At 58.3% G+C, this 13,022-nt stretch overlaps 1 protein-coding gene across 3 annotated transcripts in view; it reads right to left on the bottom strand.

Annotated features, from left to right (window-relative positions):
- Window positions 1-343: 343 nt before the first annotated feature.
- SPEG (striated muscle enriched protein kinase) overlaps window positions 344-13,022 on the bottom strand; it is a 48,647-nt gene continuing 35,968 nt past the window's right edge. For 2 of the 3 annotated variants that reach the window (XM_080670746.1, XM_080670747.1), the window contains exons 29-43: window positions 12,606-12,758; window positions 12,379-12,421; window positions 11,320-11,388; window positions 9,064-11,050; window positions 8,576-8,707; window positions 5,554-5,670; window positions 5,244-5,411; window positions 5,002-5,124; window positions 4,661-4,828; window positions 3,915-4,530; window positions 3,214-3,453; window positions 2,908-3,131; window positions 2,048-2,123; window positions 1,718-1,867; window positions 344-1,394 (exon numbers count right to left, since the gene is read on the bottom strand). In XM_080670746.1, the coding sequence (XP_080526872.1) occupies window positions 1,202-1,394; window positions 1,718-1,867; window positions 2,048-2,123; window positions 2,908-3,131; window positions 3,214-3,453; window positions 3,915-4,530; window positions 4,661-4,828; window positions 5,002-5,124; window positions 5,244-5,411; window positions 5,554-5,670; window positions 8,576-8,707; window positions 9,064-11,050; window positions 11,320-11,388; window positions 12,379-12,421; window positions 12,606-12,758 (4,459 nt within the window). In that variant the 3' untranslated portion in view covers window positions 344-1,201. Of the gene's footprint in view, window positions 1,395-1,717; window positions 1,868-2,047; window positions 2,159-2,907; window positions 3,132-3,213; window positions 3,454-3,914; window positions 4,531-4,660; window positions 4,829-5,001; window positions 5,125-5,243; window positions 5,412-5,553; window positions 5,671-8,575; window positions 8,708-9,063; window positions 11,051-11,319; window positions 11,389-12,378; window positions 12,422-12,605; window positions 12,759-13,022 lie in introns of all 3 variants that reach the window. The other variant, XR_013960717.1, reaches the window with a different exon arrangement.

The following is a 13,022-nucleotide window of genomic DNA, read 5'->3' as shown; positions in this document are numbered from 1 at the left end:
GAAAGAAGGCTGAGCCAGGATTGGGGTGTGGGCCGGTCCATTTCAGAGCCTGGCATCTGCCAAGGTGTGACGATGGAACATATGAGAAAAGGTGGGGACCACCAGAGTGTGGTTAGAGCATTGTGGTGAGGATTCCAGAAACTTCAGAGGGAAAAGCAGACTGAAGTCTCTCTTCCCTCTAGGAATAAGGGAGAGGTAAGGGGCCAGGGGGGTCAGGGAGGGAGTAGGACAGCTGAAGGTGCTGGCTGGTATACCTGGGCTTTCACTGGCCCAGAGAAGGCTGGAATACTCCTATCGCAGCACCTTGCTCCCCAGCCATCTCTCCCCATAGATCACACATAGGTCCTGCTGCTTGCTATTTTTATTTCCCTTGTGACAGACAGACAGACAGCTGCACAGACAGCTGGATGGCTTGGGTGGAGGGGGATGGTCAGGAAAACATGAGCAATTAGGATTGGGTGGAAGGAAAACTTCATAAAAGTCAATAAATAAATAAATATGAATGGGAAGAAGGGCGAAGACCACGGAGGGCCAGTGGGGACATCCTTGGGCCAGCACAGAGCCCAGAGCTGCACCCACTGAAGCAACAGGAGAGCACTGGGTTGAGTGGCCACTGCCTCCTGCCTCCAGCCCTCCATAATTTTTCTATGGGATGCTGGCGGCTGGCCCATCCGATCCCTACCTAAGTCCTCTCTCCTCTCCCTCCCCTATCTTGCTGCCCTCTCTCACATGCTGCCTCTGGCACCCTGCCACTGTCCCATGTCCTGTCCTTGCTTCACTGACACTCCCAGCCCATGGCCTTGACACCCTGGGCTCCTTCTTTTTCCACATTCCCAGCCACTCACACTTCCTGGGTTACTTTCCCCTGGATGCACTGTCCCCCATTCCCAGAACCTTCCTAGAGTCTCCCACCCCTTCCTCTCACTTTCCCATTCTGTTCTTGCCCCTCTTCCTGCTTCCAACTCCACCCAGCCTGGCCAATGAGTCTCCAGCTCTGGCTCTGGCCTGGTGGCATTGGCCGAAGCCCCCGAAACTGGGGCCTGTGTCCCCGCAGGTCCATGAGGTAACAGCCCGGCTGGATTTTTCTGCTGGTGGTGTCCGAAGCCCTGAGTCCACCCAGTTCAGCGTGGGCCCTGGAATGTCCCGCAGCATCAGCGGGAGCCCCGAGTGGAATCCCGGGGCCAGGCTGTGGTCCGAGCCACTAGGAGCTGCCTGGGTAGGAGCGGAGCAGCACCTTGTGACGGGTGGCGGCCTCGGCCCTGCGACGCCGCTGCTCACCCAGGAACTCCTTGAGCCGGTTGGTGGTGAAGGTGAGCGTCTGGCGGCGCAGCTTCATCAGGTAAGCGTCCTGCAGCCACGGGTGGGCCAGGCAGTCCTGCAGGGAGGGCCGGCTCCTGCCAGGCCCAGACAGGAATGGTGAGCCTGGAGGAATGGCCTAGAGCAGGGCTGGGCTCTGTCCTCCCATATATCTGAGTCCCGCACCTAGATTCACCCCTAGTGAGTGACTCTGTTTCCCTGCCTCTGGAATGGGGATAGTGATTCTGCTTGTGTCATAGGTCTTAAATGGTGGGTGGACAACCACTTAGTAGTAGTAGTAGCAACAGTGTATTATTGAGGACAGGGGAGGAGTCGGGGGATCCTAGGCATGGGCTAGACTAGGGCAGTCCGAGGCCAAGAAGGTAATACTGGGGGGTTGGCAGGTGTAGGGCCCACTCACCAGGGGTGTACTGAGAGGACCTTTCGCAAGAAGAGGGTGGCGCTTTGGGAGGTGTTGGGGTACAACTGGAAGGCATCAAAGCGGCCCCCCACAATACGAGCCTCTGTTTCCTGGGGGTCTGGCTCATAGAACGGAGAGTGTCCACTGAGCCTGTGGTGGAGACAGTTCAGTTGAGACATATGAATAGAGGGTCAACTCACAGGTCCAGGGAGACATTAGTATGGGGGTCCTAAGGGGCACAGCACTCAGGGACAGAGCTACTGGCACCTAGGTACACACGTGCTGGGGAGGGGGAAAAGCGTGGGCAGAAGGTGGGTCCGGGGCACTCACATGATGTAAGTGAGCACACCCGCACCCCAGATGTCTGTGGCGGAGCCGATGGGGTCTCCCTTCACCATCTCAGGAGCTGACAGGAGACAGAGGCCAAGTTGAACCAGTTTCCTGGTGGCAGGGAAGTAGGAAAAGGCTGGGGAGGCCCCTGAGGTCACCACCGTGGGTCTGACCCGAGCAGCAGGCAGGGTGGAAGTGGGGGTGGCCTCCAGGGGCGCTGTGGGCACCTGAGGAATCAGCCCAGAACCGCAGAGTTGCTGAGAACCAGGGTCACTGGCTCCCTCAGGTCAGCTCCAAGGTGGAGAGCCCATTCACAATGAATGTGGCCAGCACAAAAGAGCCTTTGAAATTGGCCTGGCCGGCTACAATCCCAGCCTGCCCCTTCTAGCTATAGGACCCTGGGCAATGTACTAAACCTGTCTGGCACTCCAATTTCCTCATTTGTAAAGTGTAGCTTTCAGAATAAATCTAAAGGATACAGATAATGAACATAACATATTTAGCAGGTAGCTAAATGGTAGCTGGTTTTCCTTATTTATATAACTTAATATTGGTTCTCCTATCTTTTCAGCTTTATCAAATCCTGGCTCAACCTTTTAAAACTCTCTTATATGGGACAAATAACCTCACTATGCTTCTGTTTCCTCATCTGTAAAATGGAAGTAATGTTATGCCAATCTCCAGGACTATTGTGAAGATAAACTGGAAAAAACAAACAAACATAAAAAGGACTTTGTTCATTTCTTGGATACAGTAAGCACTCAATAAATGGCATATATTTGGGTGAAGTTGGGAAGCTATGGCTGCTGCCCCAATGGCAGTACCCCATCCCCCTACCCTGGCTGGCGTGGTGTCCTCACCCATGAACTCCAGTGTGCCCGTGCGGTGGCCAAGGGGCCGCAGGGCCTGGGGGTTGTAGGGCTGGGCACTGCCGAAGTCCACGATCTTGAGGGCGTTGTCAGAGGCCAGCAGCAGGTTGTCTGGCTTGATGTCCAGGTGCAGCACGTGCCGGCCGTGGAGGTAGTCCAGGCCTTGTAGCAGCTGCACCACGTAGGTGGCCACATCATCCTCTGAATATCGGAACCTGGAGGGTCCAAGGAAGGCAGGTGATATCCCACCCAGCTCCCCCTACTCTTGTTCCCTGCTCCCCCAGAATGCCCAGCTACCTGTCACTGAGCCCACAGAGGAGCTCCCGGTTGCCACAGCTCTCAGCGATGAGCACGAGGTAACGTGGGGTGATGTAGGCCTCATGCAGGGACATGAGCCGCTCGTGGTGCAGCGTTCGCAACACTTCATACTCCTGCAGGACTCGCCGCTTGCCCTCAGCTGCATAGGGCACGATCTTGGCCACAAACGTCCGCCCAGTGGCATTCTCCCGGCATGCACGCACTACACCAAAGCGCCCCCTATGTGTTAAGGGGACACCACAGGCTTAGAGGAAAGAGGGGGACACCACCATTGTGAAAGCTAAGGGGGCTGGGGTTTGGAGAGCAGGGAACCAAGTGTGGGCTCTGGGGTTTAATCTTAGAAATCTGGGTTCGAGTCCCAGTTCTGCCCTTCAGTGACTCTGTACCTTAGGCAAATCCCATAACCTCTCTAACCTCAGTTTTCCCATCTGTGAAATGGGTGATGATAATAATGCAGTGGCTTCCTCTCCAAGTGATGAAGATTAATTGTGATCATATGGCCACAGAGCTTAGCACAGTGTGTGGCCCAGAGAAAATCTGAGCTCAATAGTGCTGATGACCCAGAACTCAGCACTTTCCCCATGCTGGGTGGGCAGTCCAGTTTTTTCTCTGAATTCCTGTGTCCCCTACGCTCCACCCACTCCCCTCGCTGTCCTCCATCCCTTCCCCGCTCTGCTTGCCTGGCCTTCTCCTCCAGGAAGGTGTAGGGTTTCTGAGGGGGGCCCTGTCGAAGAGCAGTGCCCTCCGGCCCCGGAGAGCTGCGGGGACCGCCACCAGGGGAGCTGGTCATCTCCTTGGCTGAACTGAGGGTCTGAACAGTTACTTTGGTGGACTCAGGAGGGGGCTCGGGGGCTGGGGGCTCGGGGGCTGGTGGTGCAGACACAAAGGACGTCACCATATACAGGGGAGTAGAGGAAGACGCTGGTTTAACCCCTTGAGGAGTGGAGGCTGGGGTCGGGGTCCCAGTGTTAGGGACGGAAGACTTGGGCTCACTTGGGGTGACCTGGGCACTGGGTGGGGAGGGCTCTGCTTGCCGGGCAGCCTGCAGGCCTCTGTGCTTTCGTGGGGGGGTTTGGGGTGGTGGACCCACAGCCTTGAGTGAGGACAAGGCCTGGCTGGGGGGTGTTGGGGGAGATGAAGGGCTGAGAGCAGCTGACTGGGGGCCTGGGGGACCAGGAGCTGCAGCAGTGGTCGGGGATGGGGCCAGTGAGGTAGGAGAGTCCGGAGGTGGGGCCCTGGCTGGCCCTGAGGTAACAAGGGTGTCTCGGTGAGCAGCAGGTAGCAGAGCTGAGGAATCTGAGGAAAGACAAGGAAAATCATCACCAAGGTGCCCCAAGCAGCAAAACCGTGGTGCTCTGAGAAGGGGGTGGATCCTGGGCTTAGGGTCCCCTTCTTTTTCTGGCCACCCTCACCCCATTGCACTGACCTTGCGTGCCCCTGACGAGGACCTTCTCAGAAGGGTTGCTGAAAGGCCCTTGCCCCGCACGGTTGGCACAGGCCACACGGAACCTCACAGTCACGCCGATTGGTAGGTGGGTCACATTGTAGTAACAGTCGAGGATGCCTGAGCTCACTGGGTGCCAGGAAGACTCCCCTGCGGGCACCATCGGGGAAGGGCTGAGGTCACAGAGGGGTGGCCCAAGCTCCCAGTGCTATCGGTAAGGAGTCTAGGGAGCGGAACTCTGCCCGGGGAGGACACTTGCCTCCCTGGCTTCTGCGCCTTCCACCTGCCACCCCTTCCCCCAGCCAGCCTGTGCAGTCCCTCACCGTCCACCCGCCGCTCCAGCGTGTACGTGCAGGGTGCCCGGCTGTCTCCCGGCTTCCAGAGCACCAGCGCTGTGTCTTGGTAGGTCTGGGGTACCTCGGGAGGGGCTAGCTTCCCTGGGATACCTGGCAGAGAAAGGGAGCCTCAGTGAGCCCCTATGCTCCAGCTTAGAGCCCATCTAGCCCTGCCCCAACACCCTCCATCACTGCCCCCCCCCCCGCCCCGGTCCCTGCCCCAGGCTCACGGGCCACAGCCACGGTACAGGAGCTGGTGACACTGCCCAGGACATTGGTGGCTGAGCACTCATAGAGCCCCGCATGCCGCTTGCCCGCCCGGGGAATGCTCAGTAACTGCCGTCCATCTTTGCAGGACACGATGACCACTGAGGGCTCTGATCGCAGGGACTGCTTGTCTGGGGACAAAGAGGAGCAGGAGAGGCTGCTGAGTGGGGCAGCACGTATGTTCCTCCAGGACCCCTCGGCCGCCACTCCCCCAAGCATTGCCAGGCATTGGGATCACCTGCCATGCCCCTCTCTGGGGAGAAGTGATCTCACCTTTCATCCAGGAGATGCGGGGTGCAGGGCAGGCTGCCGGCAGGCAGAGCAGGGTAGCTGCCTCTCCCTCCAGCAGCACCTGGTCCTTGAGTTTGATGTGGAAGACTGGGGGGAAGTCTGCAGGGAGAGCAGATGGCCATGGGTTGCAAGGACCTCAGCTCACACTGCTGAGGGAGGGGAGGATACACGTGAGAGGTGGAGAGCAGAGTAAGAGCTTCTCTCTTCCCAGTCAGATGTGGAAAGTGCCACCCCAGGCCACACTTTCGAGAATTTTCTTTGGGGTGAGCATCACTCTCTCCAGGCACTCGCTGTGTGTAGAGCGATCTTGTCCTTTCGCTGACTATTGAAGATGCATGGTAGTGACCTCATTCATGTTTGCAAATCACTCAGAGCAGCGCCTGGCACTATGTCAAGTGCTCTATACACATTTGTTAAATAAAATAAAAACAAGTAAATATTGAAAGACCACAATGGTTACGCTGGCAATACTCACTCCCTCTGGGGTACCACAGGGAAGTGAGAGGAGCTGGTGACCTGAGGTGAGAATCCTGGGGTTGAACACAATGTTCAATCAAAAAATGCAGTCTCAAAAGCTCTGAAGTCAAGGCAAAATGGGGGGCAGAGCCAGAAAGTGTCAGCCTCCCCACCCCTCATTGCCCCTGGGGCCCAAGGGTTCAGTTCTAGACTTCTAATACTCCTTCAGGTCAGCTGGGTGGTGAGAGCCTTTGAAGGGGCAAGAGACAGAATCTGCATGACCTTGGACCATGTCTTGTGTAAACGGAGGAAAAGAAAAAACACCAAGCTCATGGGGTTGTTGTGAGGATTACAAGGAGCCTATACAGTGCTTCGCGCGTGTCTAAGATATAACCATAAGTGCTCATAAGCCTTAGCTCTTATTATTGTTATGATTATTAGCTCATGAATATGCTCAGTAGCGAGCCAGGCACAGACCCTCAGAGAAAGAGGCTGTTGCGGCAAAGCTGGCTTCACAGCTGGCTGATGAACCGGTCATGGCCTGGGTGCAGATGGGCCAAGTTCTCTGCTCAGTGCAGTCGCCCGTGGCACCTTAGTGCCATGAGCACTTGTATTCTTGCTCCCCGGCATGTGTCTTTAGAAATATCCCAATCTGGTCCTGGCCACCGGGGGTGGGGGTGGGTGAGTGGATTTTTCTCACGTGGGCAGAGAAGGCTGAGGGATAGATGCCCCAAGGAGCCCCAGCTGCTGCCTGTCTAAAGAACCAGGAGGGAGTGGGAGTGGGGTGAGCTGGGCAGGAGAGGAATGTTCAGCAGGACTGGAGGGTCAGAATAGCAACATGCCCGCCCTTCCCACTGTACCCATTTCCCTAAGGAGGGGTCCCCCACTGAGGCTCCAATAACAAAGTGAACATAATTTCGTCAGACCAAGTGAGGATGCTGGATAGGGGCGAGAGAGGGAGGCCAGGAGGCAAGGTGAAAGGTGATCCTGGCCCAACTCTGCCAGTTCTACCTCCACCCCCTAGAGGCTAGCCCTAGCTGGTCAAGTGGACATGGGGCAGCCTTATTCTGCAGGGAGGGGGAGGATGAGGTAAGGGGACACTGCCTCAGCAGGAAATCAGCTGCACAAGCAAAATGGACCTGGGAGGGAGGCCCCTGGTGGGAAGGGATCAGCTGTCCCCAGGCCTCTGTGTTGGCTTCTCTCTCTCTGTCTCAGTCCCTCTCCTTCTCCACCCCTGCCCCCACCAACTGCCTCCCTCCCTCTTCCTTCACTACATCCCCCCCAATGCCCACTGCCTCGAGGAGAAGGTGCCCCAGCTCCCCTGGCCAAGGCCACACATAGTCACCTCAAGCCTAGTGGAGGCACATCTGGACCAGATCGGAGGAGTTTTATCGGGAAACTGGGGAAGAACAGACTGGTGACTGCTGAAGATCCTGCACTCAGCCTGCCCTGGTGGGCCTGCTCCTTTCTGCATGCCAGCCAGGGAAACCTGGCCTCCTGAGCTTTTGTGTATAGTCCTTGAGTAATGCCCCTTTTTTAGGTGAGGGATGGGGTGACCCCAGGTGGGAAATATCTGCCTCATTGCAGCCCAGGACACTAGGCAGAGAAACAGACCAGAGCAAATCCTATGTTCCTCTCCCTCCAGCAAAGAGCCCTGAAGGTGCTGAAAGTGCTGGAGACCCTGCAGGGGCAGGACAGGGGGCAGGGAGGGGCAGTTGGTGTTCAGACTGTAGAGAAATGGAGAATTGGGGGCACAGTCCAGATTGTGGGCCTCTAGACTGGTAGAGAAATACACTGAGTGGCCAGATTATTATGATCTCTGAAAGCATAATAATCTGGCCCTCAGTGTATTTGTATCTCAAATGGGTACCAAAAGTATTCTAGACTTTTGCTGGAGATGAACCACCTATTTGCCCTGAGCTTTCTATCAGCCAGTGCAAAGGGGAAAACTGATCAGGTGCACGATTTATAGTATCTCTGATATCAAATAAATGAGGAACTCAAGAGAAGTACAGAGTGGCCAGATTATTATGCGTTCAGAGATCATAATAAGCTGGCCACTCAGTGTAGTGTCTTTGCATACACACATCGGTATGGGGGCTGTAGGGGCAAGGGAGCCTTACCCTGACCTTCAGAACTACACGGAGTTATGGGGACCTTAGGCTCTCCCATGAGGGAGCAGGCTAGCCAAAGAAAAGCATTAGTATGGTGTCCTGAAGCCACTTCTGGGGTCTGGTGCACAGGGGCAGACATTCCAATTCTGGCTGCTGCACTTACTACCAACTCTGTGCCTTCCACCAGCCACTTAGCATGGCTGAGCCTGTTTCCTCACCTGTGCCATGTGGACATGACACAAATAATAGTTCAACAGTGTGGGAGGGTTGAGTGAGGCAGCCCTTGGAAAGTGCTTGATAGGACACTGGGCATTGCTAATTAATGACAACTGCTGCTATTATTGTTGTTGTTATTGTTTTCCTTGCATCATTGCCGGGGCTCCTCAAAGTGGCCCATCTCCCACCCAGCTACTTACCCAGCAGGCACCTCCTACCTGATTCACTGGGCACATACTGGTGACCCAAATCCTCCTGAATGCTGGCAGAGAGGTTTGGCTGTGACGAGCCCTTGTCTTTCCTCAGCCGAGAGAGGCCCCAGCGCAGCCGGCTCCGGCTTTCCCCAGGGGCTGTGAAGACCCAGGCGCCTTGGTACCTGCCCAGCCAGGGCCAGGCAGCTCCCACCCGCTGCAGCCCTCAGCCCAGAGAAGTAGAGATCACCCAGCCCCGCCTGGCCTTCTCCCTCACCAGCCTCTGTCCCTCACCTTCTGCGCTCCAGCCATGCCAATTCAATGGGGGGGGGGGGGGTGTCCAGCCCGTCCTCAACCTCTTTCTGGTGGGTGTCCCCGCCCTCTCCTCCTCCCAGAGCCTCTCTTCAGCGAGCTCCACCCTCTTCTGAACTCTGCACCTGTCATCCCAGCCCCACCACACCCCCAACCCACCCATACTTGTCCACACATTTTCCCTGCACCCTGCCCCTCCTCACCTGAGCTGCCCGATGTGCCGCTGGCCTCGGAGCCCAGGGACTCCTCGGAAGGTGTGGTGGCGCCAGCCTGGGCGGCCAGCTGGTTGTGTGGGAGACCGAGGCGCCGCAGACTCTCGCCCTCGGAAGTGGCCCTGCGTAGCCGTCCGAACAGAGGCGTGCTCCTGCCGGACGCGCCCCCGGAGTCCTCGCTGCTGCCGCTGCGCTGCAACCGACTGGACAGCCGCTCCAGCGTGGAGCTGAGCCGCCTGCGCACCGCGAGCACCGGGGAGCCCCGCGCGGAGCTGCCGCCCTCCGAGCTCTCCCCATCCCCGCCGCGCGCCTCCGAGGCCGCGTGGCGCTGCGCGGGCGGGGTGCGCCGCAGCCGCTGGGACAGCGACAGCGAGAGGCGGCGGACCAGACCCGGCTCCCCGGCCGCCCTGAGGTCCTGCACGGAGCGCGAGCGCTCGGGCCGTCGCACCATCTCCAGCGGTGTGCCCGCCGGGCTGGGCCGGTACATGCCGTCCTCCTCGGCCCCGCGGAAGGGGCCGCGCTCCTCTGAGCGCGAGCGGCTAAGCATTCGCAGCCCCCGTGCCAGGGGCGACTCACGGCTGCGCTTGAACTTGGCCTCGAACACAGCCTCGGACTCCAGGTTCTCGATGCTGCTGCTGAGACTGCTGCCCGGCCTGCGGGGCACCGTGGGGACCCGGGCTTTCTCGGCCGGTGCTGGGGGAGCCGAGGCTGCAGGCACGAGCTTGGTAGAGGCTCCCGGGGGTGGGGAGGCCACCCTGGCGAACACCGCGGCATGGGGCTTGGGCTCCGTCGGAGGTGTGGCAGGGCCCTGGGGAGGGCCTTGCGTGTGGCCCGCCAGCTGCAACGACTGAATGATCTGGGCATAGGGTGTGAGCGGAGGCGCTGGGGTTTGCAGGGCCACGGGAGGCTGTGTAGGTTTGGGGGCTGGGACTGGTTCTGCCTTGAACTTCGGAGCCTTCTCTTGGGCAGGCTGGGATGCCAAGGGCTGAGAAGCATCACTGGGTTTGGTGGCAGGAGGTTCTGAAGACTTGGGGGCACTGGGTTTGCGGGCACTGGCTTTCGGGGCACTGGGCCGTATAGGGCTGGGTGGCTGGGTCTCGCTGAGGGCAGACAAGGAGGGAGACTCCTGTAGTTTGCGGGCCCCAAGTCGGGCCACAGGGATCTCAAGGGGCGCCCCGGCTCGGCGGTGCCGGCCCCGGGGTTCTGCTTCACCCTGCGAGAAGCTACTGCTCTTCTGCAGGCCCCGAGTCTCTGGTGGAGGCTGGTGGTGGGGTGCTGCTTCACTGGAGGCAGCCCGTGCCAGCCGGGGGTCCCGGGCACGCCCCCCCAGGCTCTCTAGCAAGGGACCCCTGAGGCCACTGACCTTGGCATCCTCAGGGCCTCCCCGCAGCAGCCGCTGGCGCAGGGCCTGAAGCCTCTGGGCATACTCACCCTCGCCCAGGCCTCCCCGGGTCAGGCGGGCGGTGCCCGGGCTGGGGCTCCGGCGCTGTGGCAGCTCTACAGACGCTGCCTTTTGCAGGTCCCGGCCCGGCTCCCGCGGCCCGGCCCGGGGCAGGGCACTCTCAGCTGAGCTGCCCCTGCGGAGCTCTCCCCGCCTGGGGCTGGGCCCAGCTGGGGGCTCCTGGCCTGGGGAGGGGAGGGCAGGAGGGCTCGGGGCCTGCTGGTCCTGAGAGGTGGCCCTTCCCTGCTCCTGCCACTCCATAGGGGTGGCAGCCCCAGCCTCCGGGGTCCCCAGGGCCTCATCCTCAGTGGGAATGTCGGTGAGGGACACTCGAGAGCCCGAGAACTCAGGCTGCAGTGGTCGGGGCACTGAGGGTAGCTCCTCCAGCTCCTCCTCTTCGGAGTCAGAGGAGGACGAGAGCCCCCCACTGGGTGGTGGTCTTCTGGGCACGGCTACCCACACCCGCTCGGGGGGTGCCCGCAGCAGCTCAGGGATGGGGCGCAATACCAGGTGGCACTTGTAGCTGATCTGGGAGCGCTGAAGACAGAGTGCTAGAGTCAGACCTACGGTTCCCCGGGGGCTAGTTTGAACCGCTCAGGCTCACCTCAGCCCCCGGAGAAGGCCCAAGGCAGACAGAAAGAGGGGCAGGGGGCATGAGGGAAACTGAGAGTTGAGAGAATAAAAAAGCAGATGAAGACAGATGAGCAGGAGGTGAGGGCACATGATAAAGAAAAAGCAAGGTTAGAGAGAGAAGGCTGCAGAATGAGAAGGTGGAAGGCACAGAAGCAGGACCCAGCCAAACTCACCTGCCACCTCCGCCGGGAGAGGAATAGCTTTAGGTGATCCGTGCTCACCTCTGCGCCCTTTGCCTGTGTCTGCAAACCCGGGAAAGAGGGATTTAGAGAAAGTTTTCAGACCCTCAAGGTTTGGCAGTGGAGAGACAAAGTCCACAGGAGGGGACAATGGACCAAACAGCATTGAGTCCGGGTCCTGGGGGTCCCCTTCCCCTTGGATCTGTCACAACTCTAACAGCCAAGGTGCCCACACATAGACACATTTCCTGACCCTAAGGGGAGAGGCCAAAAATTGGTGGCTTCTGGGGTGGGCTTCAGAGCTTACATCAGGGCTCAAGGCCCTGTCCTAGTACAGTGGCTGCCTGGGAGGCCTGTGCGTAGGCCCCTGGGCTTGGCCCTACTGCCCAGCTCACCACCCATATCCATGTGGAGCTAGCAGGCCCAGATATCTGGAGCCTTGGTGGGCCAGGCCATGACAGAGGCCTCCCTCAGCGACCCACCCAGGCTGCCCTCTTTGGGGCTCATTTCTGATCTGGGAGACAAGGCTAGTTCTCCAAGGACAGATACCAGAATTACCTCAGCCTTCAGTTGACCCAGCACAATTCTCAATGGATGGTTTATTTAGTTGCTCTTTCTGGGTCATTTGCTGAATCGCACCCCCCACTTGGCGCCGTGCCCTCAGTGCTGAGGTTTGAAGATGAATGAGAACTCTGCCCACACAGAGCTCAGAGCCAGGAGACCAGGCCACATACCAACCACAGTGTGGGACCAGTGCAGGACAGAGGTGGACACATGGCTGATTTCAAGAGCCAGGAAAAACCCTGATGAGGACCCCCAGGATGGGAAGTCCAGATCTGTGCCTTGGAATCCATGAGACCCCCAACTCTGTTTCCTTATGTACAAAATGGGAGTTATCCCTTCCTTTACAGAGCTATTTGAGGCGGATAGATCATAAGTATATAAAACACCTATCATGGTAACTGCACACAGTAACTAATAAATGAAGCTATTCACATGCTCTCTCTCTCTCTCTCCACCTCTTCTACCATGACTTTGCAGTACTAGACTCACTTTGAACCAAGGATGTTCTAGGGTCTCCTCTGCAGTAGGCCTCCTGTAAGGAATGAGGATTAAGAAAGGATTCATCATTCATTAATTCAGTCAGTCAATAAATGTTTGGGAAAATGGGGCCTCTAAGGACTTGGAGGATTGGATGTCTAAGGGCAGAGGCTTGGGCAGCAGTCGGGGTGGCATGAGGGGACTCTGCAGGTCAGGGCTCCTCGGAGCCTCGTACTCACAGCCGGTCCTGCACCAGCACTTTGATGAGGAAGCCCCGGGCCTCCCTGCTCAGGCTCAGGAACGTGTTCTCCTCAAAGGCCACGTTGTAGTTTCGGATGTTCATTAATGTTGTCCGATCATTTTCCCCAACAAACGGGGAGATTCCCGTCAGACTGCAGGGGTGGAGAGAGCTGAGTGAGAGGTAGGCAGGGCCCTAGGGCTAAGCAAGAGATGACAGGATGCCATTGGGGACATAGGGCCAGGGAGAGGTGGAGGCCTCAGGGCTGTGGGGCAGACAGAGGCTGGGTGAATTTGGACAGAGTCTTTCGGACTCTTGCCTGTCCTGCTCCCACCACTACCCCAGACAGGCGGCCACCAGGTCCCTGCCTTGGGCCTGTGCTTAGAGGACCTGTTCTGTGCCTCGTCCAGCCATGACC

Source organism: Plecotus auritus (assembly GCF_963455305.1).
Source record: "Plecotus auritus genome assembly, chromosome: 5".
Classification (NCBI taxonomy): domain Eukaryota; kingdom Metazoa; phylum Chordata; class Mammalia; order Chiroptera; family Vespertilionidae; genus Plecotus; species Plecotus auritus.
This window is presented reverse-complemented; position numbering and strand designations above follow the sequence as displayed.